We start from the raw sequence: 22,982 nt of genomic DNA on the forward strand, positions 1-22,982 counted from the left end.
GTGGTCATTAGGAACAAGGACAGGAGGGCACTGGCACACAGGGTCAGAAATCACACAGTCCCTTTTGTCTGTTCCTCCTCTCAGGTCTGACTATACGTGCAAGTAGGATTTTAAACCCAGTTCTGCCTTGCCAATGTGAAAGCAGTTGCACAAAAGACTGTTGCCCTAAGGCCGAAAGTATCTCCAACTGTAAAGCTGTTGTCTCTAGAGACACCAGAACTTAGCAAAGACAGTGGTTTCTAGTACAAGACCTCAAAAAAACTACTGTTTGTACAGGAAGAGACGTTAAAGGTGTCCTTGTGGCAGAAAGAAGCTCAGATGAAAATATTCAGGTCCTTTGAGTGGACAGCAGCTCTCCCTACGAAGGCAGGCAGAAGAACACTTAACAGTCCTGGCCAGTCTGCCATGAAGAAGAGTGATCCAGGTATGAAAACATTAACAAAAAGTAGATTCTCAGAGCCATTTTATATTCCATAAATGTTGTGCAGTTTAACTGTTTCTTTGGTGGGCTTTGTTCAGAAAAAAAAAGATACATTAATATTATTCATAATGTCATAATCTCCACCAACACTGCTGTGATTTGGTGGAGCTATGGACTGTGGTGCTTTATTAGCAAGTTAGGGCTATGCTTCATCTCTTCAGAAAGACCCTACCTGTATTTTGTTTTCCCTGTGTCAGGTTGCCCATAAGCTCCTAGACATGGAAAACACTGGTCCAAAACTCTGCTCAAAATGGGGCAAAATAAAGATCTATGTTCCATGCCAGATATCGTGAAGACAGAAGCAATTGTGAGCAGGCCTATCAGGGGAAGTTGGACATTTAAAGAGTGGCAGCTTCTCGCAGTAGATGTTAACAGTTTAAGGAAGGCCAGCAGTAGGGCAGTAATGGAGTTAAGATGCTCAAGATGGTGTATTTTCAGGTGGTAGTCTTCAGTTTCCTCTTGCAGTGTTTTCACACATGTAAGCTGCTGTTAAATACCCTTATGGCTACAGTTAAGATTAAAATGGGATGTTAGGTGTATAGATCCTGTAGTACGGGTGGTCACATAAATACTTACGAGACATCTTCATTTGTAAGGGATTTTTGCAGTTTTAAATTAGTGTTCTGAATATTTGACGCACCATAAGATTTAAAACACAGCTTTAATAACCCCTACAGGAAGGAAAATACATCTTAGAAAAAACAAAATGATTAGGAAGAACACACAAATACCTGAAAGAAGAGCAAGGAGGTTGTGGTGGGTTGACTCAGTGAGTAGCTAAGCACCTGCATATCTGCTTGCTCACCTCCCTACATGACAGGAACATAGGAAGAGCAAAAGCAAGAAACTTTCGGGTTGAACTAGAGGTTTAATAAGCGAAGGGAAGAGGGGAAGGGAGAAGTGATGCAAAGGCAGACAAAAAGAACACACCACCTTCTGCTATCCCAGTTTTATTGCTAAGCATGATGTTACATGTTATATCTCTTTGGCTAATTTCAGTCAGCTGTTCCAGTTGTGTCCTCTCCCCATTTCTTGCCCACCCCCAGCCTACTCACGGGGGGTGGGGGCAGAGTGAGGAAGAGAGAAGGCATTGGCGCTGTGCAGGCACTCTTCAGCAACAGCCAGAACACTGGGGCATTATCAACAGTTTTAGCCACTACTCCTAAACATGCCACGGTGCAGGCTGCTATTAAGGAAGTTAACTCCATCCCAACCAGACCCGGTACAGACGTATTAATCTCTGCGTGCACGTTCACAATATCTGTTTCTCCCACTCCTCAACACCATCCAAAGCTGAAGGCAGTCTTGCCCTGATGACAGGACTCCAGCAATTAGTTGTTCAAAAACTAACTGGGTTACCCCGGGGGGTATTACAAATAAAGCACTGTTAGAGTCAAGTGTTCTGGCACAACATTCCTGGGTCACTTTTGTCAATAATGACATAAGGCTCCTGGATTTCGTTTACTTTTGAATTACAGTTTTCCAGCTTTACTTCACTGGATTTGGGAGAGTCACAATCAGGCTGCAAGAGGTTCCTTCTACCCAGTGCACTGGTGCTTCTTCTGCTTGGAGACTGAACATTAATACTTCGTGGTGGAATGTAGGTGGGATTTGGTGGCTCTCTAATACGTCTGAAGCACTCACAAGCTGTGTGCGCATTAGGAGTATCCATTAATAGTCTCTTGCTATCAGACTCAGTAGTGGGATCCTCCATGCTCCCAGTAGTACAGCACAGATCTGAAGATGGCTCAATACATGCAGCTGCTTGGTTCTGCATTTGAGCATTGGCCAGGTATGTGCATTTTATTTTGGACTGATTAAATTCTCTTACATTCCTGTCACTTGTAGTTACATATGATACTGACTGAGGTTGCCCAGTTTCCTCTACTGGATACATCAAATCTTCCTGAGTGTCCTTGACTTGTAGTTTTGTGAAGGTTAAAGACAGCTCACAAACTTCCTCTTCCTTAGTGACACCGCAGTTTTGGACAGAGGCAATGCCCTTGTATGGCAGAGACTTCAGCTCATTGGGTTCATCTGCAGGGTCTGGGTCTACACAATTTATGGCATCGTTAATTTTTGCTTCAATTGATTCTTCAGGCACTTCTTGAGCTTCGTACTCCAATGTGTTCTGACTGTCACAAGAGCTGTCAGCAAATATTGCAAAGGCTGGCGGACCGCTCGCTCCTGGTGAGAGTGGCACAGGCCTGATCTCATTTACAGTTGACTGTGCAGTGACTGCCAAAACACATTCTTCACTTAGACTGGCTCTTGGCTTTTTTTCAAAAGCTTTTGGAGAACGATTCTCACTGAAAATAGGTGTCTGTCTTATGACAATGTCGCTATATTTGATCAAGAAGTCCTCGCTGTCTGAGCATTTGCCCGGAAAGTGTGCTGTGTTAATGATTTGCCTTTGGTGTTCCTGAAGTCTGTTAGTGGATTGAGTAACCGCTAACTGAGGCATGTCATCTTTGATCTTAAGATTCCCAGCAGCTTCAAAGGATTTATCGCTATTAGTTGAAGACTTCGGTTGCGTAGCAAGGCACAAAGATGTTTCTCTGTTTTCTTTATTTTCTATGTTTTCAGAGTCTTCTCTCTGGGGTGTCTGATCTTCTTTGTCCTTATTTCCATGATGCCAGTGCATTTGTGTTCTCTTCTGCAGGGTCTTCTCCAAATTGCCATGTTTTTCTTCATTTGTCATTTCGAGGATGGTTTCACACTCAATTCTTGCCAGGAATATTTCAAATGCAGTCTGCTTTGTTTCCTCATTGTTTCTCTTTCTGACAAGTGAAAACTCTGTTTCTGTTGTTGCAATGTAACCTATTTTCTCCAGTACTGTTTTTACTATGTCATCTGGGAGCACAGATTGAATATAGTAGACAAAATTACCGGTGAATGTCTGAAACAGAATGCAACAGTGAAAAACAGATGAACACTAGGGGGATGGGGAGATGTGTGAAAGACTCCCTAAAAACAACACTACTTCAAAATCAGTTAAATCTTTTTAAAAACTATTTTCTTGGAAGTTTGACTTTTGAATCAGTGAGACTTTTCTAAAAGCATTATTTTGTCAGCCTCTTGAGTGCTGTATCTGTGCTGTAGCATAATAATTTCAAAGTTATGCCAGTTTAAACCTGCTAAGATACTAGCCAAAAGCATCAATATTAAAAAAAAAAAGAAAAACCCCAACATTTTATTCAAACTAGAGAAATTCAGAAATGAGTCTTATGTATTCCACTGAAGAAGGGAAGATTTTTCAACAGAAGATTCATGGAATCAATCACTGAGGTCTAATTTTTCCTAAGGCGAAAGACACAATGCAGTCACTGTTAGTCATATTTTTTCATTGGTGACAAGAACGTACCATTTTCTTTCTCAGCAGTTCAGATTCTTGCTTTGACTTTACTTTCCCAAAACTAGGTTACCACTTCTCTGAAAGCACCCTTCTGAGCTGACACTATTCTAGGGCAGATATTGCTAAAACATGCTCTCTTCCCACAAGCTGCCTGCACAACACGACTTCTGTAAAATGCTGCTGCTGTGTAACAACTTAAAGTTACCATTTGCTCTGTTTTGGAGCCACCCGAGGCATAAGGCCTAGTTTGTAAAATCAAAGTGTTTTTTGGTTTTGTCATAAATCTTGTGATGGGAGAGACTATGTTTACCTAAGCATGACCAACTCCAGGTAAGTCAAGAGAATGGAACTAGGAATGCAGAGCTGACTTTCAGTTAGGGTACTGTATTCTCTGGCTGCCCTTCGAGACCTGCTTACCTACTTCCTAATGCTAAGTGTTCTCACAAGTATGACATCTTGGGGGAAACAATACTGCCCCCCTAAAAAGGCTATTAAATTAAAATGCCACAGTATAACGTAGGGCTGAACCTCAGTCTATTTTCAGGTGAGTTAACAGCGGCTTTCACTGCCCAGCCTCTGTTCTTTCTGGATGGAAAGAAATAAGCAGGCACTGGGGCAGGAGGGTGGCATCGGTGTGGGTGAGAGACAGAAGATACGAAGTATGTCTACATCACTGTGGGTGAGACACAGGAAATATGAAGTATGTCTCCAACCAGTAAGTTCTATCAAACCGTTATGTACATAGACGCTGCTAGTTCTCCAGCTTGTGCCTTTCAGTACAATTACTTCAGGCCTTCAGTAGGATGTATCTTGTATTTTGCATTACCTACTGTATATATTTTTTTCTAAATTAAACTTAAAATTTGTGTACTATAAAAAGCTGAGCCTGCTCACTGTAGACCTTAATATCTTACACTAATGCTTAGCCCTGTTCTAGGGAGATGAATGTGAAATGGTAGTCTAGAGCTGTTTGAGAATCCACAGATGGCACCTAAGGGCAGGAAGAAGGCAAGAAATGGCTTTTCCTTGCCAGCATCTGGTGCTATAGGAAGGGAGATATGTTTGCATTTTGGGTGTTTGGGAACTTTAAGTTCAGGTGGCTTGAGGATGTGTGCAAGGGGAGAGGGACAGCCCTGACCACCTAGGTGTGGGAAGCAGCTGCGTGTCTTCTCAGGAGTCCTCGTCCGAGGGCCTTTCCTTCCCTGCACCGGCTGCACTCACCGAGCGAGGAGGGGCAGAAAACCCACCTGTGCGGGGCGAGGCCAGCCCGGCCAGCTCCAGGCCTTCCCCTTCCCCAGCGCCTCCGTGAGCGGGGCTCCCCGGGAGGCCCCAGAGCCCCCCGGCAGTGCAGGGCCGGGTAAGGCCTCGCCTCGCCTCCCTCGGGGGCCTCCTACCTTCAGCGACCTGATCTCCTTCCTCCACGGGGACAGCAGCAGGTTGACGCAGAGCAGCTCCAGGACCTCCAGCGCCTTCAGCAGGTCCTTCAGGACGCCGCAGCCGCCCCCCCGCTGCCCGCGGGCCCGCCGGCACCGCTCGGCCACGCCGCGCACGTCCAGGCCGCCCCGCCGCCGCGGCTCCAGCAGCCGGCGAGCCCTCGCCTTCAGGGCGGCCTCGTCGCACGCTGCCAGCCGCCCCTCGGCCCCTCGGGCCGCGTAGTAGGCCAGGTAGTCCCGCAGCACCCGCTCCTCCTCCGCCGCCGCCGGCTGCTCCTCCATGGCGCCGCCCGCCCGCCGCCGCTGCCCCGCGGCGCCGCGCCGCCCGCCATTGGCCGCTGGCGCCCCGCCGCGTCACTCCGGGCAGGGCCGGGCGGCACGGCCAAGCCGAAGCGAAAAAGGCCCGGGGACGGCGCCGCCTTGCGGCCGCCGGGGAACGCTACCCGCGGCCGGGGCGCGGGGCGGGGCGGGCGGGCGGTGGCTGGGAGCGGGAAGCGAGGAGGCGTCGCGGGGTGGCGGCGGCGTGAGGGAGGAGGCGGCACGTGGTGGCGGCGGCCGCATGAGGGGCCGTGTGTCGCGAAATGGCGGCCGTGTGAGGGAGGGGGCGTCGTGAAATGGCGGCCACGTGGAGGACCAGGTGTCACGTGATGAGGGCCGTGTGAGGGACCAGGCGTCACGAAATGGCGGCTGCGTGAGGTACCAGATGTTATGTAATGGCGGCTGCGTGCAGGGTGAGGCGTCGTGCAATGGCAGATGTGCCATGCTTTTTCCGTGCTGAGGTGAGGCTCCCCTCCTTTCCTGCTCCTCATCCTCGGTTCTAGCAGCCTCCCTGCAGCCTTCCCTGCTTCTTCCCCTCACCGTACCCCCAGTGTGATGTGTGGGGCGGGCTGGGAGGTGAGACCTGTGCTTGGATGGCTGCTGCGTGGAAGCTCTCTTCTCCAAAGGTAAGCACGTGGGGAAAGTAGGTGTGTGCCCTGTGCCCTTTGCACGCAGTCTCGGAATTCCTCAGCTAAATGGCTCGTGTCTTCTGCTGCCATGGCTGGAAAGGTTTCTGGGGTGGGCTGGAGATGGAGGTCCAGCAGCTGGGAAACAAGCCTGTCTTCGATCCAAAAGACTTTGCTCATCTTGGTTTTTGGAATCTGGATTTTACAATCACTTGTTATGGCTGCCACAATGCTGCATGCCCGTGTGATTTCATAAATTAGTGCCCGCATGGGCCTCCCATGACCTTAATTTCTGTTGTAGACCAGCTGGGCTGGTGTCTTTAGCTGTGTCTCCACTGACCTGAGTTGCTGCGAGTGTGAATTTGACCTCATGTTTTTTTAATGACTCATCTTATTATAGATTGTCTTCATTACTCGATAGATTTTAGATAAATATCAGTCATACCATTAACCACTGGGAATGGCTGGCTTCTCGTGATTAAGGGAAATCTTGGGCTAACTTGACCGTAGTCCCTCTATTTCTTGTCTTGCTGAAAGTGACTGTGCAGTGTTGCAAATAAACTGGCTTTCTCTCTGACTTTTTAGGCAAGAGGGCTTTCACAAAAACATATGCTTTTGATCGTCATTCCAAGTGAAATGTCATTAGGTAATACTTTTGCAGTATTTGTGTACCGATAATTGCTATATAAAAATTGCTGATCTAGCCAAGAGGGAAGAGGGGAAAAATCCCCGTACTACCACCACATGTTAAAATGAGGCCATCTGGCCATCTGCTGCAATGTCTGAGTTTCCTCCCCTGCCATATGTGCATGCATAGACAGACAAGCTTGGCTGTGCTATTAGTAGGGTGCCTGCAGGCAGCTCAGCTCGCTTCTTGCCATATGCAAAACTTTATTGACCCAAATGAGCAGGTCTGATTTTGTGTTTCTGCACGCCCGCTCCCATGGGGGGGCTTGGATTCTTTAATCTTTGCAGTTCTGTTTCACATATGGAATAGTTGCATTTTGTTAGTCTGGTGCATTTTAAAAGGACTATACAGGGAATCTTGTTTTGTTGCTGTTTTTTTTTTTGGTGTTTCGCTTTTCAGTACAGCATTCTTGCATATTTACTTAATATACTAAGTACTGAGTTGCCTCATTTATCTAGTTGTCAGTGCATTGTTTTTCTCTGAATTCATTTCCTAGCATAGCCTCCAAGGATGTCTTGAAGGTCCTAATACTTCAAAAGCCTGTTCTCTGAAAGAACAGCTTGATCACTTCCCTGCTATGTGAGTGGTGCCGATGCCGTCACTGCCAGCAGGTTAGGGTACTTGCTCATGACTCAGATGCCTGAAAGTCAGGCTGCAGTTCCCTGAGCTATGAGGTCTGTCATTTTGCTCCTCCTTATTCAGTGGGAACTTTGGAATGTTTTGTGGATAAGTTTTGTTCTTTTCTGGGTGGGTGTCTTAATTTTACTTGTTACGGATTTTATTCTCTTGAAAAAATGTAAGATCATGATAGGAGTAAAGCTATGACAAAATAATCTTATTTTTTACAGGGCTCTTTCACTGCTTCATTTGTATTTGTTTTGCTTGTAACTTTTTCTTGCTTTAAGGGAAGTGAGAAAATATATATGCATATGGAGCTGTCTGAAATCCAAGCTGTGAATTTATCATATGCTTATGAGTTCAGTAGCCAGTGTTCAAACATACACTACTGTGAGCAGAGCAAAAGGATAAATACTTGCTTGTATGATAACTTTAATTTAAGAGAGTCTGTGATTATAATTTTTCGCAGAGCATATTTCTCTAGATTGAGGGGGAATTTTTTGTCAGACTTTTGTACCATGACCAGTTAGGTAGGTTTGATGTGGTTACTTATCTTGCTGTGCTTAAAAATAATCGGTTTAAAACTTTCTGGAAAGATTGGTCTGTTATTTCGTGGCTTTTCCTCTTCTTTTCCCAGTGATATGTTGACATTTTACAGCCTCCTAACCTTAGTAATTTTCTGAGGTACGTATGGATGTTTGTGATGGTTTGTGATGCTTCTTGAAATGCCCGGGAGCATCTCACTCAAAGGCAACAACTTTCTCTGCTGTGCTATTGCAGGCTCTTCCCTTCCTGCTTGTGCTTGTGCACATACAGCCTTGTCTCCTGGAGCAGGGGAGCCCCGAGTGCCCCACAGAACTGTGCCGGTGGCTGCTCCTTCCTGTGGCTTCTGACAAACGTGAAATCCCCATGGAGGTGGCTGAAGCACAGTGGTGCTTAGTTGCCTTATCGACGGGCTGTGGCTAGTCCCAGTGTGATAGTGGTGCAATAAAAATCACAGAAGCTGTATCAAATACGTGTATATTCTTTACTAAAGGTTGTCTGTAAAGATCCATATACTAAAAATCGAAGCAAAACAGATGAGTATAGAAATACAGCATTGTTATCAAGTATCAAGAAACAGTACGTCCAAACAGTTTTCTTTCTCACATTAATCATGTAATAGATGAAAGGCCTGCATTCAACTTGTTTTTAGGATTGCTATTAAAATGATGCCAAGAGTTTAGGATAAAATCTAAGAAGAGGATGTGAATTTCTTAAGAAAAGGTTTCTTAAGAGTATAACTCACCTTCCATTAAATTTAGGAGACGCTGTTTATGCTATTGTCTGTTTGCAGAGGCATATGGTTTGGATTTGTAAGCTTTTTCTCTCAACTTTGTTGGATATAACATAGTTAAAAAGATTATCAAGACTAGAAAATTCTAAGTTACTTTTGCAAGTGGTCTTGCTAAGGTATCACATTGTATCTCAAATTCACAATTTTCTTTTTTTTTTTTAAAGATGTTAGTTGATAATCAATGATGGACCGTGTGCATTTAGTGCTAACTTAGGAAAGTGCGACGTAATGGAAGTGTGTTCTGGTTGGCTTCGCATCGCTGTGACAAAGAAGCTGGGATTGTCTGGCCGGATGAGTCCCGCTGTGACCTGGGTGTAGTGGTGTGCCGACTAGATGACTTTCTAAAGCAGTGTACCACAAGAGGGAGTAGATGGCTGTTTGTCAGCAATGCTGCTACCTGCCATCCAGATTGCAATACTGAGGATGTCTTAACTGTGTTCAAATCAAGAAGACTTGGATTAGTTTACTAAATTTTAGTGAAGCATTTCTGTCATGAGGTAAAATGCAACTCTCCTATTTTTATCAGAAATCAGCTTGTTTTTAAAAATCTTTTTTTTTTTCTTTCCACATTTAGATAGCGGAAGGGCCTGAAATCTCTGTCAGGTGTAAAGCCAAACAGCTAGAAGCATTTCCCAGAATACATAGAAAATGTAAGCATTTGTAACAGAGTAGAGGCTTTAGATGCTTGATTGTCAGACATGAAAAGCCCTCTGCTTGTCTTCGGAAGTACCGTCAGGTTTGCTGTACAGGTGGAAGAGACAGTTTTTGTTTTTTTTAAAAAAAAAAGTCACATTTGCTTTCTAATATTAATTAATTCCCTCTCTAGTCCCTGCCAGAAGACTGAAGTGGGCATGGTCTGGTCCCAGTGTCTTACCCTGTTCTAGGCCGGTCTCCAGGAGCTGCAGGAAGACACAACTATGGAAGCATGTGGTATTCTGCATAAATAAACCTCTGTACCTTCCTTCACTTTTTATTTTCCTGCCAATAGAACTGACTGGTAGCCTTTTATGTTGATTTTCTTTTCTGTCCGTAATGGTGTAGAGTTTTGTCTCTCTCTTTTGCATGCCACACAACTATTTCCGGTAGTACTTTATACAGAAGAATGGTTCTTTCTGGTAAAAATACGAATGCTGAATAATTTAGCCTAGATTCTGGCAATACCTGCCAGTATGTTTTGCAACGCAAAATGGTGATTTTTTGTTGTTTTGGGTATAGTATATTGAAAATTTTGGAGAACTGCAAATGATTTCTGTTGTTTTAGCAAAATACAGATTTACTCTTATCAGCTTAGCAAAAAATACATACTTACCTTACCCTATCATTGCATATGACTCAGCAATGATATAATTCATAGAGCAGTAAGAATCATGTTATTACTTCCCATCTAAGTATTAATTATATTTATGTCGATCTTTGGAGTGTCGAGGAATGATTACTGCTGAAAATTATTTTGTATTTACAGAAAATCTAAGTGCAGTTTTCATAATTTGAATGATGCTTCCTTTTAAACACAGTTGTACATGTACCATGCTCCTTTTAACTTTTCCTTCACTGGGGGTAACAAACTGAAGTCCATTTTATCAGTGTAAAAGTTAAACATTTTTTTCAGTGAAAATACCCATAAAAGATTTAATGGAGATGAGCCCCTGATAGCTCTGCTAACTAGTGCTGGTTGAAGACACAGCTTAGTCCTTAAATGTAGACAGGATGCCTGTGTACCATGCAAGATTAAACTCATGCCTGCAGTTCCTTCTGTTGTTCCTGCCAGCATGCATCTGCAACTTCTGTGCATTCATCAAATGGATGTGTGAGAAGTCCAGGTCTTTGAACAGAGACTAGGTTTATGAGTAGCAAAATCTTAGTGAAGAGGATCGTGTCTAACAGAAAAAGTTTCTGTACAAAGTGAGAATCTCTGTTATTGTGACTGCTGAGTGCAGCATCTATTATGTACATCCCACTTGCTCAATTTCTAGAGGTCAAGGTCCTTTTTTTAGTGCTACAGGCTCCTAACTGAAGAATGAGTTAGTGCCTGAAAATTAGTCGTGCATGATGGGAATTGGCACGAAGCATCTTCTGGGCTTCCAGATGCTGCCTTTCCTTAGCTACATCAAGTCCCTGTGAAGGGTGCCCAGCTCCCAGGCTGCACACAGCTGGAGCACAACTTGATGGGTAAAGCCAATCGGTGTGTGAGGATCCATTGCCACCTCTCCATCGCTTGCCCGTTTACAGCAGGCTTTGGTACCGGCCAGGCTTTCTGAAGGAAAAATGTGAGTATCAAAATACTCTGCTGCTTTTTGTTTGGCTCCTATGCAGTACTGCTAATCATGTTTTGCAGGCAGTGTTCTGTCTACTGAAATACATATTTAGACAAAGAATTTTTTAAAAAAATGCTTTGTTGCCAAGACATTGAATGAAATGTACTAATGACACCTACAAAGACAACAAAATGCTCTTCTTTTTCCTTCTGCTCTAAAGCATGCAAAGTATCATAAAATCAACAAGTTAGCTTGACTGGATAACATATATCTACACCGAGAGGCTAATTTCAGTGTCATTGGAAATGCTTCAAAAGGTCGGATGCGCTGCTTGTCACTGCTGCTTTTTAATGCTGTGTGATGCCATGGAACACTTTGAAGCACAAAGAGGGAACTTTAGGTAAACTTTCAAAATTCACTGTAAAAAATAAAAAAAAGCAATCCCATTACATCCCTTTTTAAAGATATAAAATAGGTAAAACTTTCAGAGGTTTTATTCTTCCATTTAAATGTTTTTTTTTCTCAGCCTGAGTTCTTCAGAAAGATGGAAGGAAAAAGCCGCTTCCATTCACATGACTTGGTTCAGAACGGTCTGATAGTCAGTGGGAGAATTTTTCAGTACTTCCACTGGAAATAGTGGGATGGGGATGTTCTGTTCGCACACCACTGTTTCGTACAGAGGAGCAGCCTCCAGAGTGAGAGACGACAAAGAGATGGATGAAATGGGCTGCTGCAAGTCCTGCAGCCTGACTGCGTAATTTGCAGCCTGTCCTGTAGTCCCAGATGCTTCTTCCTCTTCCAGGCTAATGTTTATAGATATTTCATTTCCTTGACAGGGGTCCGTAAGAGAATAGGGGGGGGGATCATCTGTGGGAATATACATTTGTGTTGCTCCTGGCCCCACGCATTCATCGTAGCTGCAAGACAAACAAATTTTTCATTAGATTCCTGTGAAAAATGCCACAGTACATCATTTTCAGCATAACAGGGGCAGGTGAAGTGAGAAGAAAAGGATCATCTGGTGTTTTGTTCCTCAGCCCACAGCCCTGCTTGCCCTTGCCATGTGAAATACTGAGAGCACCAGACTTAAAAGCACATCTCCCAGTACCTGAAGATAATGCCAGAGGTCTCAGTGACGGTTCAGCCCCCCGTCCTTCTGCAGGAACCACAGCCGCGGTAGCAACACGCTGGGGGATGAGCCTCGCTGCTGCTTATGTGGGAGCCAGGGGAGCACGCTGCTGGCACCAGTTACTGCTGGTGCACACAGCGGGATGCAGTCCCCATCTCCGCTCTTTGTGTCTGGCAAGGTCAGAAATGGGGGAGGCAAAAGAAGTGGTGGTGCCGTTTTTATGAAAGATAGGTATGGAGAGCCTTAGATGGAATATCACATCAAATCCTGTCTTCCTGACTCGCAGGTCTCTGGGACATCCTTCCTCGCTGTGCTCAGCCAGCCATTATGTGCGGTGGGCTGTCTGGATGGCAGATCTGTGCTTGCAGGGACAGCAGGATTGCTTGCTGAGGTGCAGAGCTGTGATGAATAATCTTGACAGACTCATGCTGGCCATTCTGAGGCTCAGCAGACTCCTCATCATGTTCCTCTCAGATAGGAGGAAAGCAAGAAAGATTGATCTGCGGGATTTCCACGAGGAGCCAGCTCATGTCTGCCCAGGCTTTGTGCTTCTGTCAGTGGCACCAAGCGAGAGCCAGGGAGCTACTGCCTCCTCGCTCCACCACAGTGCTCAGCCCTGGCTGCCCTGGGGCAGATGCAGACAGGCAAATCAGGATTGGAGCATGGGCTGTGCAGCCTAGCGAGGCGTGAGAGGGAAAAATAATGAGCCAGGATGGACCAGTGTGTCTTAGTGCTTGTGTTTTCCCATGTCCTATGGTGCAGGAGGGGGCTGGGAATGGTCCCAGCCAATGTGAGCACCGTACTGCGCTGGCGCTGCTCAGCCCTCCGTGCAAATTGTGCTGTGGCCCCACAGGAGCCAGGCAGGCTTGGTGCTCAGCCAGAACTGGTGATGCTGGTTTGTTATCTGGGTGCTCCACTACCTGGCTACCCTAGCATCACCTGCTTGTCTGCGAAATAGAGCTGCCTCTGCTACCCAACCAGCCCAGGTCTGGTGGTCTGAAGGGGTGTCCTGTGCTCTGAGCTCACTGGCTATGCAGGCAAAAGTGAGGAAGAAGCATAAGATTGTGTTCCTAAATGCTGGACCTGCTTTATTTATGGCTGCCTTGTTTACAATTTTCATGATCACTTTTAATTGGATTCTGAAGAGGACATACGCATGTTCTGAGAGAATACACGCACACAAAACCAAACAAAAAACTACCACTGGAAAAACACAAAACCTTCTCCCAGTCAGCTGACCTGAAAAACAGTTCTGCTGGAGCCAGGCAAATTAAGAATCCATTTCCTCAACCACACTAACTGCAGAGCTATTAAGATCTAGGATATTTCCTGCAAGATGGGACATTTAGCATATGTCTTCCCAGTAGACTGCAGGCAGTCATTCTGCCCCCTGTAATCGCATTACTGCCAGGCTAAACCCAAGCTAATAAACCCTACTTGCAGATTGTAACTGATTTGTAACAGGGCAGCTCACATCAGTTGCAGAGAGCTCAAATCTACTGAAATCAACCATGGAGGCCCTGCTTTAGAAAAACACTCGGTTCTGCGGCACTCGTTCATACCTCTCCCTCAGAGTGCTCCTGTTGTTTTTGATGGTATTGTTCCCAGTATGGGTGATGAAAGTGGTTTTGGGGGCAGGGAGAGAAATCTTTGGGTAAGAAAGGGAAATCTTAGCACTAGGTTACTAAATAGCCTGAATATCCAGAATTGTTTTTAAACTACCTCCTCCCCAATCTTATTTTTATGTTTGTGGGGACAATGGTTTTAAATCCAGATTTAAAATTCTCATGGTATTTCAAACTGTAACTATGCTCTGAAGACCCTAAGGTGGCCAGATACTTCAAAATCAAATCTCAGCAGGTAGAAGGTTAAATTGTTTTTATGTAGCACATGGAAAAGATTTGAGTCTGGCACCTGCTAAGCACACTGAAACTTTCAAGCGTACCTGTTACTCTTTTACTTCAGTCAAAGACTGAGGAGCTGATGACCCAAACTCAATTCTTCACAAACTCAGAGTAAAGGAAAAGCCACTCTTTGCAGAATTACTTCCTCTGAACTGCATCTTTACTTAATTTCTGTCTTACTGACGTAAAGCCCAGTGAATTTATTTGAAATCTTTCCACCAGTTTTGACTGACTTAATCAGGCTAATGAAGAGCACTACCGGGTCCTGTTACCATAGCAAAAGAGGGAAAAGAATTTTGGTTTTGGAAAGCCCACAGGAATGTGAGTTCCAAGGTGGAAAATCTGGCATCCCTTTTCTGAGATACGAGAGGGAAGAAGTTTGTCTGTCTCCTGATTCTGGCCCAGGCCCAGCACAAGGGAAATCTGCCACTGGCCTAAAGGAGAAATGGGCACAGTATGAACCTTCTGCTTACTGCTCTTACCTGGTCATCTGCATGGTGCTGCTAAAATGCTTGGTGCAATAAATAGCAAAATGGCCTTTTGTGAAGGAGGCTTTTAAGCATCAAGACATGGCTAGGAAATTATGGAGTTCAAGACCTGGCATTTTGGTGTTTTATTCTAAATATCAATATATTAGTGTTAGGGTGTTTTTTCTTAATATACGTGATGGATAAAAAATAAACTTTTTTCTCCAGACTCCCATGCAAGTAATGCTCTCCCTCATCATTTCTGGCAGTTAAGTTTACATCCTAAAAGTCTTATAAGACAGTAAGGAACACAGATTTTTCAAATAAGTAACTTTTTAACACCTTCATGGCTATATATACAGATCATTCTCTCCTTCGGAGTCCATAATATGTAAGCTTATGCATCTGGTCTTTACCTGATCTTTTTTTATTAGAGGATTCTAAGAATGTATTATAAGAAGTAATACACAATTCCATGGGTACTCACTGTCCACGTATGTTAATGGTTGGAAAAAATCATTCCTTAAAGATTTAATAAAAATTTTTATATTTCTTTTATTTATTAAAAATTTTTATATTTATTAAATTTTTTTATAAAAATTCTAATAGCAATCATTTCTTGCAGTTGATTGCCACGTACAGATGTGAGTGATACTAGACCAAATCCTCACGGCTGTCTTAAAAATTAAGTGTCATGTTTGAGAGGAAGAGGTGACTAGACCTCTTGCAAAAAATATGATGATAGTTATGTTTTATCTGAGATTCAGTTCTGCAAAGTTATTGTACACATAGAAACTAGCTAATGCTTGATGTTCAGTACAACAGTCACAAGGAATCTCCTTTTAAACTACAACAAAAATGGCTTTGGAAAGTATTACGTTACTGTAACTTAGTAATGGACCACAGGAGCTTGTTGCACTGCATCTTGTGAATATCATCCATTTCTTTTTGAATCTTAAAAAAAACTCCTTGGTTACAGTACTTGTGGTGAATTCACTTTATTATTTTTTAGTCGCGAGGAGGAAGGGGTTACTGACATGGGGATGTTATGTTGTCTGTATTTCTTTGCCTTGTTTCCTGTCAAAATAACTTAATTGTCATCGCAGACTATGCTATTGAATTTTTAAGGGATAACTATTCTAGGAAAGGGAAGGAAGACTGGTATCTGTTAACGCCATCATGCTGCATGTAAATATGACCCGCAAAGAGAAGAATGTTACTTAAAAAATCCAGCAGATCTTCAGGCTGACCTTGTTGACTCGGAATGTTTGGAGGGAGTGAAATAACTTCATGAATTTGTCAGGTCTCATTGCAGTAGGAATTAGGATGGGTTTGTTGCTAAGGAAACACAAAAGAGCTTATTTAACTAGCTGTCATTCATAAATTATGACCTACTGTCTGGGGAAAGAAGGAGTTTTTACTTAAGGAATTTTTTGAGTTGCAGACAGTAGCTAGCAAATAAAAGACAAATCTGGGGAATGAAAAATTCTTCTGTGTGAAATAGATGTCTTTTTGTTTACTTCATTCATCTGGTATATGTTGTGCGTCCATGAAAATTGCTCCTGCATTGCTTCCATTTTATTGATGACCTACTGTCTTTTAATAATGGTAAACACTAATCTTTTCCTGGAAAATGCATGTGCTGACAGGTTTAAACTATGATAAAACACCACAAAGGATGTTTATGTGATGATGTTGCCTGAGAAAGAAAAGCTGAAATTAGAACAAATGTTCTGTAACTATTTAAAGGAGAATCAAAGGGATGTGTTGGATGTGTTCGATAACAATGTAAGTAGTTCAACAGATGATGCTATCTCTGATCCCGCAGCCTGCCAACAGCTGGGTTTGTAGGACAGAAGCTTGGAAATGTCAGTGTTTTTTCTTAGATAATACTTGTATGTTTTGGTTATCTGTAACTACCGAGAGAAAACATTACCATTTTAGCAGAACTGCTCTTACAGTGACATATGTCATGAGGCAGCGTATTTTCTTAGGTTTATTTTTGATATCAGCAGTTTCCATGAGAGATATTAGGTGCATTTACTAACTGTATTTTAACTTCTGCATGCTTTGTTAGTGATTTATTGAGTGTTAGTTTAATATTTTCATACAGTAGCAATCCATTCATGTTACTCTCTGTCTCAATCATTCACTTTTAATTCTTGAACAGTGACTTAGGATGAAGAGCCAAAATGTATTTCTTTATTACAAAAAGTACCCCAGACTGTTGGAGCTTAGTAATTAGCAGAATGATAGTGCAAGAATAAGCCTGTGTAGTTAAGTAGCACCTCCTGTTTCTGTCCTCCTAGTTACTGTGTTCATATGAAATAAAAACCCATCTGTCTCTGGGCCTGGGTAATATTACATGAGAATTTTTACTATGGCTGATCCCAAATTCTGGTGGTGAGGAGTAACAGGCGTGTAACACTCATGGATGACAGACCGCCATGTCAGGCAGGGCCCTGACAGAATGATCCAGTGAAGTCACTGGAGTTTTTTCTGGGAAGGTTTTGTCAAAAAAAAACCGTTTCTCATTGCGTATGAAATACGGTTATTTAGAAAAGGGGACTATTATACAATTAAACTATGGGCACTGTAATAGTGATCAATGAAGACAAATTTGTTTTAAAATAATCTCTTATAGCCTCCTGTACTGTGGAGTTAAGCCACAACTACATTTCTAAACAACAGTAATCATTTCTGTGTCAGCAGAAGTGCTTAGAATCTGCTGATATTTGGGGATGTTTGCCACATGATGTGTTTTAGGATCATATTCCTAGAAAGGGCTTTGTTTTAATTATTCTAGGAAAGATTTCTGAGCAGGTAAAGGAAATACTATCTGCGATATAGAACAGAAAGTGTAACTAGTGGGAAACGAGAGAAAAATACTTTTTTTTTCAGTACTAGCTTAAGAGCTTTAAGTATTGTGATTGATCTGCATGGCACAGTAAGTTTCTGGTTAGAAATGCTTGGTGCTTATCTTTTATCAGGTTTTTCTGCCTTCAGTGCTGCAGGGTGTTTTTATGCAGCAATAGCTTGCACTTCCAGAATGAAACTGGGACGGGTGTAGAGAAGGGCTGGTCAGATGATACAGTGACCTAACAGATATGTTTGATGACAGAAAGCTGAAAATGCTTTGTGCCGTAGCCTCACGACGTGCAGGCAGAGGTGCGAGATGATTTTTGACTACAAATACAACAAGCAAGCTAACGGAAAGGCATGGGCATCTTAGAGGAAGGGAAATGACACAAAAGGAAACTCATAACATGTCCATAAACAAATTTAAGCTGGAAATACGTTTGTCATAATAGTTAAAATTAGGTCTGTCTGTAGGTATTCTGGAATGAGTATAATGGGGAAAAAAGATCCCCGCAGACTGTGTTATGGGATAGCTAACTGTCTGTTAAGAGTGATTACTTGCAGCAGCAGGGACGGGACCGTGTAATTGCAGAAGATCCTTTTCAGCCTACGTTCCTCTGACGGTAATGGTTACCTGGAGGATGATTTGTAGCAGGGAAGTGAGATGAAAGCAGTTGGAGGGAGAAAACTGCCAACACAGCAGGTATGAATTGATAGAGCTGCCCTTGTCTGGTGGCATGCACATGAGCTGAGCACCTAGCCAGGGCAGGGCTCCTTTTACAGAGCTCCCAAAGGCATCTGCAGGACTAGTGCAGGTACACTTGTTGGGATGTAGCTTGCACACTGACCTCTCAGGGTCACCCAGTGGGCCTTGAAATGTGTCATTAAAATCTCTTCACAGCAAATAGTGACCAACTAATCAAAAAGCAATTACCTTGTTTCTATATCTAATATTAGCTAGGAAGAGCTCTAACTAGAACATGAAAGGAAGGGATTTTGAGGGTCTCATTCAGAATTTGGAGATGAAAGAATCGAGTTTTATCTTATGTCATGATTGCCAGTGGATTTCGTGTCATATTTCCAATGATATTTTTTTAGTTTACTGACTGAAAGTTTCAGTGAAGGGTGTGAAAAGGGGCCTTGGCAAGAGAATACAGCCCAACACAGCAAGTTTTTGTGCTCATTTCCTGCAAGCCTAATTATTTCTTTCAAGAAAATCTCTGGAAGTTGGTTCAAGCTTTCTTGTCTCAGGTATGGCTAACTTGCTTCCTCAGAAATTGGGGATGGAAAAGGATATCTTAGGGAACAAAGTAGCTGAAGTTGTTTGGTGTTGTTTTTTTGGCTTCATATTTTGAGGAAAACTAAGATCTGTCTTGAAGATGTGAACATTTTCTTTTGCTAGTTTAAAGTAATTTTAAATGGATTTGCCAGTTAAACAATGCTGACTGGACAGAAGTATTAAGAGTACTGGAATTTATTAAGCCTGAATAACACACTTCTCTTTAAAATTGATCCTATCAATAGATTGGGCAAGATGATCAGATGTGGTGTAGTAAGCTTATTTAAAAATGGAACAAAACCCAACCAAAAAACAAAGGGGAGAAAAAAAAGTGTTCTAGTGTGCATACTAGGATAATGAGTGACTAACAAGTTTTATCATAACATGCCCTGCGGGACACATTTCAGTGTGAAATATGGAGAGGACTTGTGTGGCTTCCATTAAAGCTATTCCTGAAGCTAAATCCCACCATCTTGCTCAAGAGTTGTTCCTCGGTGCTATTACTATATTAGACAGTCATGAGTCACAGATGAAAAAGGTGAGAGCCTTGGTTGCCTAAAGCTTTGTACATACCATTACTAGCTGATCTCTAGGGAGTGAAAAAGCACTTAGTCAACTAGGGTGAAGTGCTTTTCATCTGGCCAAAAGGTGAGGAGTTGATAAAATTCCTTTCCTGAAGGGAACCTCAAATCTCCTCATTGTTAGAATTTCACAGCGACTCATCAAGAAAATGCAGATATTCTTAATTTGCTTGATCCTTGATTGGTATTGTATTTCAAGCCACTTAAAACATGGAAGCTAAAATTATTTTTAAACAACTTTCTTAATACATGTATATAACTATAATTAGGGAAGCTCATTAGAAATGTGTATGTTGCACTGAACTCTGGGCACAGTGAGCATGAGCACGAGCTCTATAAAGGTACTATCCCCAGCAGCTTCTCAAAAAAGTGTTTAGGATGTGTAAGATAATGATTTGGTAAGATGGTAAAATTTCTACTGAAGTCAACTCAGAAAGTATGGTTTTAGTAAAAATGGTACATTCAAGAATGCTTACCTCTGCAACACCTGCTGTGCAGTGATGTAGTGCTGTTGCCTCTTGCAGACCATCTTTAAAACACCTAGTTTTCACTCACTGAAATCTTTCACTCCAAATGTGTGTTGAGAGGTACTTGCCAAGAGAGTTGCCTCCCTTGCTGCTCTTCATCTCTTGCTCTTGTTTATGCTACAGTTGGATTATTAGCTTTTGGGTATGCTATCTTAGCTTTAAATTACATATTGCACTGCATGAATTAGAAGTAGGAATTCCATTAACTTAGTCAGTGCTACATTTCATTAAACCTACTCTTCAAAACGCTATAATCTGTAATAGGACCGATCCTGGGGACTTAATATTTCAAATGCACAAGGTCAAGCATGTCTTGTTTATGCTTCAAGGCTGCATCTGACAGCCAGTTCCTGCTGTTAGGACCCATCAGTCCAAATACTCTCCACAGCGCTACTAATGCCCTACTAATTAGAAAATACACACTTTAGTTTTATGCCATGGAGGACTGTGTAGAGACAGCTGTACAGAAATTTACCAGGCTCTTGCATAATACAATGTATTCCTGTAGTGCTTTTCTGAGGAGAAAGTTACAATGGGATTTAAAATGTATTAATAGTAAGTTTAAATGTCTTTTTACATAGCTTTGCTTTCAGCCATCTGCTGAGCTCTACTCTTCCTGAAGTTTTCTCTGAATTGTGTTGCTAAGATGTAAAATCTAATAAGATTTTGATGATTTGCCAAAACTACTTTTTTTTTTTCCCTAAAACATTTAACTATGGTAGCAGTAAGAAAGTGGAAAGAATTGTTAACAATAAAAAGTCATCTTTACTTGTGACCCGTGATGTACACTTGTCAAGTGATGGGATGAGCAGTGCTTGCTCTCTCTATACAGAGTCAGATCTTGGTCCCTCAGCTCAGCGGTGAACCTTGGGGAGGCAGTGGTTTGGGCACCTTTCTGTCTCTCTGATCCTAGTATTGACAGCCCAGAATAGTTTTGTAGAACAAGGTGAGGCACAAGACAGTTGGCTTCTGCCAGGCTTATGACAGAAGTAGTTGGAGAATTCACAGGAAAGCAGAGATCATCCAGTGCTATCCTGTACCACTCATGTATGTGCTTCCAAACAGAAAACTCCAGATAGAAAATCCAGCTTTGGGCCTCTTCCAGGGTGGAAATGAAGCAACCTGTGGTGCAATCTTTTGAGACCTGTGTGCTAAAGAAGTATGTTCTCAGAGCTTGTTCACAGAAATCTGGGTTTGTTCTCAGAAATCTGGCCAAATGCCCACTCAAGTTGTTTCTTGGGTGTCAGCTGGTTTACTTTTATTAGTAAAGACTTGTGGGTGTGGGTCCAAAAACTAGTGTAAATTTGTAAGTGGATTTCTGTGAAGTTCTACAAATTTAGATGCCAGCCTCAGAATAATTTTTCACATGTGAGCTTTCTGCTAAAATATTTACACCATCTCTGAAAGCCTATTTATTATCTGGTATGGCTTTGCAATACATAAAAGGTTGCTTGTACAGAATAGAGAAAACACAAGGTCTGTGTATCTTATGTTCATACTGCTGAGTTGCTTCTGAAGAGCTGTTATTAAGGCCTGCTTCATATGCTAGTCACCTAATGCTTGTGTCCTTGCTACCTGCTTTCTCTGTTCTGGCGATCCCAGAAGCGCTCAGGGAAGTTCTCATAGCCACTTTTTATGACCTTGTTAAAGCAAGCACAGAAAAAAAGTTTCTCCTCTTTTCTCCATATTGGTTATGTGTACATGCAGTCAGAAAAGGGCTTGGTCTTACGTGTATAGGTTTAACTCAAAACAGAATCTGCTTAAAAGAAAAAAAAATGCCGACCAGCCATTATTTGCTGTTTGTAAGATACAGCAGTACAGAAAGACTGAAGTAATGTTCTATTTAATGCTATTTCTCCTGGTTCTTTGGAGGGAGTAACTGAATTCCTTCATGTATTGGCTCAGGGTGCATAGGGCACGCCGACGGTATATAGATGGCTGGAAGAACAACTTTTGTCACTCATGAGGGCAATTCTTGTATCCTCTAAATGTATGAAATCAGTCATAAATGCAGAAGGGGATGCTATATAATTTCTGGAATAACTCTATTTGGAACAAGCCTCTTCTGGTTGTGTGCCTCTTCTGCTCCAGGCAATTACAATTGCCTGATATTTAAAGGACACCCTTTTCCTACAAAAACGCTACAAATTCAGGCAACTATGGCTCCACAGTGAAGGTCTGAGTTAAACAGCTAAAAAGGTAAATTTCCTCCTTCACAAAATACTGCTATAAAATGAAGAATGCCAAATTAGGAGGTTAAGTACCATTACTAGGTGTGCCAGAACAGTATGTTTACTTCAGTTCTGCGTCCTGCTAGAATAACAAGACTGAGAAGAGAGACTTGCTGGAAATTAGGGAGAGGTTTATAGAGGCTTTGTGCACTTTTTTTTGTTTGTTTTTTAGTCTCATCTGAGCTGTCTTAAGGCCAGTAGTAAACGTAACTTAAAAGTTTTAAGTATCTTTTAAAATGTATTTTATTAAGAGCTATTTTTATTTTTGTGTGGCATGTGGGGCTCGTTAAATTGTCAAATCATGGCTGTTAGCTTTGCACTCGTAAATGACAGGTAAGAGATGATGGAGATGGTTTTACATACTAATTTGTGGATGCAATCTGTAGTGTTTCAGCATATGTGAGTATCTGAATTCTAGGCATATTGGATTTACTTTTTTTACTTTTTGCAATTAAATTATGTCCATGATGATTTTTCTGGTTTCTTGATTACTAATTAGATACCTAGACTTTCTGTGCACATGTATAGCAGTGCACTCTAGGCAGAAACTCTTCCGAGCAGACTGACTCCTGCTCTCACACGGTTATACTTCTAATCGTGTGTGAAGAACGACAGTAAAAACCAAAGTCCATTTCATGTTGGTTGCTTATTTCAGAATCATTTTCTGCAAGCATTATGGAATTGTGAGGGGGTAGTGGTACATGGAGAAGAGGAAAAATTAAAGGGCTTCTGCATCCATGCAGGCAGTGAAATAAAGCTGGTAAGAGGAATATCGCTTGCATGGAACAGGAGCAAATACTCCTTACTTGGAAACTTGTTTAAGTGGTTAAATGGATTCAATTCTGTTCTGATTCTGAGGGGGTATAAATCTGAAGTCTCCTTTAACCTGACAATA

The 22,982-nt window shown here is 42.4% G+C and overlaps 3 protein-coding genes across 26 annotated transcripts in view; 1 reads left to right on the forward strand and 2 right to left on the reverse strand.

Annotated features, from left to right (window-relative positions):
* Nucleotides 1–1,123: 1,123 nt before the first annotated feature.
* On the reverse strand, nt 1,124–5,669 carry LOC310879813 (uncharacterized protein). The gene is made up of 2 exons (XM_083794714.1): nt 5,231–5,669; nt 1,124–3,380 (listed from the first exon to the last, which is right to left on the reverse strand). Exons 1-2 carry the CDS (start codon nt 5,549–5,551, stop codon nt 1,875–1,877), a joined length of 1,827 nt encoding a protein of 608 aa, XP_083650840.1. The 5' UTR covers nt 5,552–5,669; the 3' UTR covers nt 1,124–1,874.
* A 65-nt stretch (nt 5,670–5,734) lies between these two features.
* LOC310879827 (uncharacterized protein) overlaps nt 5,735–22,982 on the forward strand; it is a 225,534-nt gene continuing 208,286 nt past the window's right edge. For 3 of the 22 annotated variants that reach the window (XM_083794757.1, XM_083794747.1, XM_083794744.1), the window contains exon 1: nt 5,801–6,048. Coding sequence is in view for 3 of the 22 variants with exons in the window: in XM_083794744.1 (XP_083650870.1) it covers nt 5,983–6,048 (66 nt within the window). In the remaining 19 variants the exon portion in view is untranslated. The other 19 variants (XM_083794752.1, XM_083794753.1, XM_083794756.1 and 16 more) reach the window with 16 other exon arrangements.
* BEAN1 (brain expressed associated with NEDD4 1) overlaps nt 8,536–22,982 on the reverse strand; it is a 53,667-nt gene continuing 39,220 nt past the window's right edge. For all 3 annotated transcript variants that reach the window (XM_083794736.1, XM_083794735.1, XM_083794737.1), the window contains one exon: nt 8,536–12,027. In XM_083794736.1, coding sequence (XP_083650862.1) covers nt 11,679–12,027 — 349 coding nt within the window. In that variant the 3' untranslated portion in view covers nt 8,536–11,678. The remainder of the gene's footprint in view (nt 12,028–22,982) is intronic.

The sequence above is a fragment of the Anser anser genome (assembly GCF_964211835.1).
Source record: "Anser anser genome assembly, chromosome: 11".
Classification (NCBI taxonomy): domain Eukaryota; kingdom Metazoa; phylum Chordata; class Aves; order Anseriformes; family Anatidae; genus Anser; species Anser anser.